This window comes from Orycteropus afer, unplaced genomic scaffold (genome assembly GCF_000298275.1).
Source record: "Orycteropus afer afer isolate SDZICR_OR568_19922 unplaced genomic scaffold, OryAfe1.0 scaffold00476, whole genome shotgun sequence".
Taxonomy (NCBI): Eukaryota; Metazoa; Chordata; class Mammalia; order Tubulidentata; family Orycteropodidae; genus Orycteropus; species Orycteropus afer.
The window spans coordinates 870,674-876,343 of record NW_006922063.1 but is presented as its reverse complement, the minus strand read 5'-3'; the positions used below and the strand labels follow the sequence as shown (position 1 = coordinate 876,343).

Genomic DNA, 5,670 nt, shown 5'->3' with positions numbered 1-5,670 from the left:
CCCACCATGCCCTCGGGCAGGCTGGGCAGGAGGCAGGGAGGTTGGGCCAGGGGGCCCACCATGCCCTCGGGCAGGTTGGGAACGAGGCAGGGAGGTTTGGCCAGGGGGCCCACCATGCCCTCGGGCAGGCTGGGCAGGAGGCAGGGAGGTTTGGCCAGGGGGCCCACCATGCCCTCGGGCAGGCTGGGCAGGAGGCAGGGAGGTTGGGCCAGGGGGCCCACCATGCCCTCGGGCAGGCTGGGAAAGAGATAGACAAGTTTGGTCAGGGTATTCACCATGCTGCTGGGCAAGCTGGGAAGGAGGCAGAGAAACTTGGCCATGGGATTCACCACGGGGTCAGTGAAGCCTGGAAGGAGGCTGAGAAGTTTGGTCAGGGGGCTCACCATGCTGCTGCACAGGGTGGGAAAGAGGGAGACAAACTGGTCCAAGGGATCCATCATGAAGTCAACCAGGCTGGAAAGGAGGTAGAGAAGTTTGGCCAAGATGTTAATTATGCAGCAGGGCAGGCTGGGAAAGAAGTAGATAAAGTGATCCAAGGGGTCCATCCTGGAGTCAACCAGGCTGGGAAGGAGGTAGAGAAGTTTGGTCAGGGGGTCCATCATGGGGTCAATGAGACCTGGAAAGAGACAGAGAAATTTGGGCAGGGGATCAACCATGCTGCAGGTCAGGTTGGGAAAGAGGGAGATCAAGTGGTCCAAGGGGTCCATCCTGGAGTCAACCAGGCTGGGAAGGAGGTGGAAAAGTTTGGCCAGGATGCTCACCATGCCGTTGAACAGGCTGGAAAGGAGGCAGACAAAGTGGTCCAAGGGGTCCACAATGGGGTCAACCAGGCCGGGAAGGAGGCAGAGAAATTTGGCCAAGGGCTCAACCACGCTGCTGGCCAGGCCGGAAAGGAAGCAGAGAAACTTGGCCAAGGTGTCCACCATGCTGCTGGCCAGGCCGGGAAGGAGGTGAACAAGTTGGAGCAGAATGTTCATAATGGGGTCAACCAAGCCAGCAAGGAGGCCAACCAGCTGCTGAATGTAGGTGAACAGAGGGGGGAACTGGGGAGAAGCGGGCTGGGGGAGGGAGAGGTTAAGCCCTTGGGACATTTGGGGAACTAGTATAACCTCCATGTGGTGAAAGAGAAGAAGTTTGGGTAGCTATATAACTGTGTCCTCCCTCTTCCTTCATCTCCTGTACAAAGGAGCTGGTGGTCAACTAGTGAGGTGGAGTAAGCCATTTATCTACAAAGCCCCATATTGGACAGTGTGGAAGGGACCCAGCCCAAGCTGCCCACCTCTGCCTAGCTAAGGAGATCTAAAATGAGGAACATGAAGCCTCTCGTGGGGAACAGGAAGCAGTCACTGAGATCAAGATCTATTACAGTATAAACAGAATGAGCGTTGAAACAATCCCAGAGTATAAGACTGGAGATGAGAAAACAGTTTTTGAAGATAAGCTCTATTCTGTTTAATCTGCACAGCAACCCTCTGAAGTAGTCAGGGTGAGGATGCCGACTCCGATTGTCAGATAAGGAAACTGAGGCTCAGAGAGGTTAGGGGAATGTATCAAGGTCATGTGGCTAGTAGCAAGTTTTAGCAAATCACAGACCAGGGTTCTTCCTTGTCAAACCAGAGGAGGCTTCCTGGAGGATTTCTGATACTCATTTATGTAGAAGGGTTAGATACTGGAGTGCAGGACAGGTAACATTTACAACAGAACAGATACCAAGGAGGGAACCTGGGGAACAGGAGAAGGCTGCCACCTGTATGCTCAATTCCCCAATCTCCATGAGGATTTTTGGGATCGGGAAGATGAGGTATCTTGGGGTTTGGTCCAGACCTCAAAGCCCAGAGCCATATCTGCTGCCAGGCAGGGAGCCAGAAATGAGGGGATGGAGAGGACAGGACTATGTAAAAAGAGTGTATGGCAAGGGAGAAAAGTCTGAGGCCGACTGCAGAACTGACCACTGGGAGGCCAGGAAAGAGCAGTTTGTTGCAGGATTTTAGGCTAACAACCTGACACCATGATTAGGGGCAAAGGTGTTAACTGGAGAAGCACTACTGAATGTCTGGAGATAAGATTAAGGACAGGGATCAACCCAAGCTAGGGATAAGGCTGGATTGTGTATAGGAGGGGTAGATGTGAGGTCAGGGCTAAGGTTAATAAACTATGGCCTCCCCCCTCACCCCATGGGTCTTATAGGTTCCCTTTCCAGGCAAAGCCTTTCTCAGTGACTGAGAGCATAAAATAAAAGGAAGTTTGGGGAAGACCAGTCAGTAGGAGACAGACATCCTTCCTGGCTTTTCTTCCAAGTTCTCACAGAATTCCTGAAGTAACACAGGAAATCCCCTTGAGTTTTTTTTGTTTTCTGGTCAGTTGAGGGAGGAGGAGTTACCTGCACAGCCCACCCCTACCCCAAGCCCCAGTTACCCTAGAGGGGAGAAGGCCACTTGGGAGGAGACCTTCAAGGGCTTAGAGAGTTGTAATGTTGGCCTGGGTTTTGTCCACAGGGCGGTCATCAAGGCGGATCCACCGGCCAGCACGGAGGGGTCGGAACCACAACATTGACATCTGGAGTAAGTCTCCCAGGCACAGCATGGATTTGGAGATGGGGGGTGTGAAGGCCACTGGGATTCCCCTGGGATGGTGGTGGGATGGATGCTGGTGACTGACCCTCTTTGTCCTCCAATTCCAGGCTTCGGTCAACAAGCCCTTCATCAACTTTCCAGCTCTGTGGAGGGTGAGTACCTGCATGTTTCTACTCTCTCATCTCCATCTAGGGGGGTACTCTTACTCTTCTTCCCACTGCCTGTTCACAGGCAACCTCATTGTGGGCAGACTCAGCCTCTGCAGAGGCCATCCAACCTGCTTTTCCTCGCTCTGGCCTTTCCTTTCTTCACCTGCTCTTTGCTCTGCTTTCGTCCTTTAGGTGCTTTCCTTTCCCACTGAGGCAGACACAAGCTGGGAGATGTATGTGGGGGCCCACGTACATCTGGGAGTCAGAGAAGGAGGGAGGGGCTGCTGAAACCATTCCCCACCCCTCCCTCTGCACCATGTGCCCATCCTATCGCCTCATCATCTCCCATCTGATTCTCAGTGGTTGGCTGACTTCCCTCCTACTGTGAACACCTCTGCTGTCCTCCTCCCACTGCCCTGCATCCATATGCCGGGTAATGGCAATCTGTGGTTCTGTCCTCTCTCTGTGAGAGGAGCCCTCCTTCCAGTACAAAGGCTTCCGTGGAATCCTGGTCCTCACTTGGGGCCCAAAGTAAAGTTCTGGCTCCTCTCTTTGCATTTAGTTCATCAGCTGCCTGAGACTGGGGCAAAAGGATGCAGGTGTGTAATAGCCTTGCAGTCTGCCACCTGGATTGGAAAGGCACGCCCTTGCTTTTCCTCAGGCTGTGGGGGCAGCAGGAGTCCCTGCATGTGCAAATGGTTAATGCACTTGACTACTGACAGAAACGCTGGTGGTTTGAGTTCACCCAGAGGTGCTTTGGAAGAAAGTCTTGGTGATCTACTTACAGAAAAATAGCCCTATGGAGCACAGTTCTAATCTGACACACATGGGGTTGCCAAGAGTCAAAACTGGCTCCATGGCAACTGGTTTGGATGGAGGTAGGAGGGGGTTCTCTGAGGCAAAACAAACAAGGCTTCTTGGTTCCTAGAAAGGCCCCAGCACCACTGTCTGTCAGTTAGATCCAGGTGTCACCTTCTTTAGATAGACCCCAGAATACAAGCAATTTGGGGGCCACAGCGGCCAGTCTTCCTCTGTCTTCTCTGGGGGAGGTGGGCGCGTTGGTCCCCTTCATGACTGTGCTCTCAGATCATACATTCATTCTTTCTCTCCTCTCACCCAGAGCGTCACCAACATCATCCCCTAAACTGATGGCTGGCCTTGCTGAGCCGACTGATGTTCCTGTTGTCATATCAGCTAAAATGACGTGGAGGAGTTCGGGGTGTGTGTGTGTGTAGATTTCTAAGGTCCTCCAAGGGAGGTGGGCTGAAGATGAAATGTATAGATGAATACATGTGAATAAATATGACACTGTACTGTCTGATCATGGTGCACTGTGCTCCCGAAGCTGGAATTTGGGATGGATGCCTTTTTGCTCCTTGTTATCCTGCCGAAGGAGTAGGTGAGTTGAGCTGGAGATTTCAGGCTGATGAGATCTAAGAGAGCGGTTAACAGGAACCAGCCAAGCTTCAGCAGTGTCCAAAGTTTGTGCTTGGCACTGGAAGGAGCACTCGTGCAAAAACAAACCAACAAACAAACAATTTCAGGCCAGTATTGATGAGAGAAAGACCAGAGATAGAATAGCAGGAGCCTACATTGAGCCTAAGGGTGTAGCTTCCTTGTTCAGGGTGCATGGCACCGAAGGATCAGTATTAGTAACTTGTATTTATTGTGCAGTAAAGACATGCCTGGCTCGCTGTTGTGGACTTCACAATCATGATATCATTGAATCCTCCCAACTGCCTACTTAGGTAAGAGGTACTGTTATTGCCCCATTCTACAGAACACAGAGGCTCACACAGGTTAAGACACATGATCAAGGTCACACAGTCAATAAGTAGAGAGAGAGAAACAGTCTGAGAACTATGAAGGACATTCTGAAAATATGGAAGCCAGTTTTTCTTTGGTGTCGGTAGGAAGAGGGGAATCAATGAACAAGGACAGAAGAAAGAGATACAAGCGGGAGATCCTCTCGGGAAGAGACAGGTGGAAGGCACACTGATGGCAAAGAGGGAAGGCCTCTTTACCAATGACATGAATTGAGACACAGGATGGAGACACAGTCCAGTTTTAAAATCTGGGAATGACTCAAAGCCCATAAGGACAATGACAGCAACTACTATGTACTAAGCACTTCATAGGTTCCAGGTCCTGTGTTCACATTTTCTTACTATTAAAGCATTCAACAACCCAATGACAGAAGTCCTCATTATCCCCATTATATTGATGAGGAAACCAAGACTCTGAGAAGCAAGGGCACTTGCCCACTGAGGTCATTATGAGAGAGCAGCAGTCCTAGTTCCCTTTCCCTGTCCACTGCAAGAACCTGAGTGCTCACCCGTGCCTATCAAGTCTCTCTAAGACACTCTGCAAGCACTGGCCTGAGTCCTGGGAGACCTGTTGGGAACAAGTGCCCGCAGGCAGCTCACTTCTCCTCTATAAAGTGGGTGGAGGTGCCTACAGTGGAGTACTACAAACATTGCTTTCAGCTCCAAAGTTTCATCAATCTGTGGGACCAAAAATAAGAGACAAGGTGTTCTTGCCCTTGGGGAATTTAAAGTTTCCCTGAGGAGTCAAGGCTTATAAACAGAATATGACAACAAATAAAAGTAATGCATCCATAACAATTAAGTGACATATTGGGGAAGGGAGAGACCTGCATTTACACAAAGAAGGTGATGTTCTTGACTTCTTATTAAAAAAACTCACTGCCATCAAGTCAATTCTGACTCATAGAGACCCCCATTGGGTTTCCAAGGCTGTAAATCTTCATGGAAGTAGATTGCCCCATCTTCCTTTATGCAGAGTGGCTCATGTGTTTGAACTGCTAATCTTCTGGTTAGCAACTAAATGCCTTATCCACTACGCCACTAGAGTGCCATATAGTCACTGTATTTCCCTTATTTCTAGAATACCATCATATTATTACATATGTTCCTTCTCTCCGCTTA

General features: G+C 50.3%; 1 protein-coding gene across 1 annotated transcript in view; it reads left to right on the top strand.

Moving 5' to 3' along the window:
* SBSN (suprabasin) overlaps window positions 1–3,866 on the top strand; it is a 4,859-nt gene extending 993 nt beyond the window's left edge. The window contains exons 2-7 of the mRNA XM_007954840.1: window positions 1–572; window positions 627–668; window positions 723–1,022; window positions 2,496–2,561; window positions 2,681–2,725; window positions 3,843–3,866. The exon at window positions 1–572 is cut by the window's left edge and continues 20 nt beyond it. Of these exons, the coding sequence (XP_007953031.1) occupies window positions 1–572; window positions 627–668; window positions 723–1,022; window positions 2,496–2,561; window positions 2,681–2,725; window positions 3,843–3,866 (1,049 nt within the window). The remainder of the gene's footprint in view (window positions 573–626; window positions 669–722; window positions 1,023–2,495; window positions 2,562–2,680; window positions 2,726–3,842) is intronic.
* The last annotated feature ends 1,804 nt before the right edge of the window (window positions 3,867–5,670 follow it).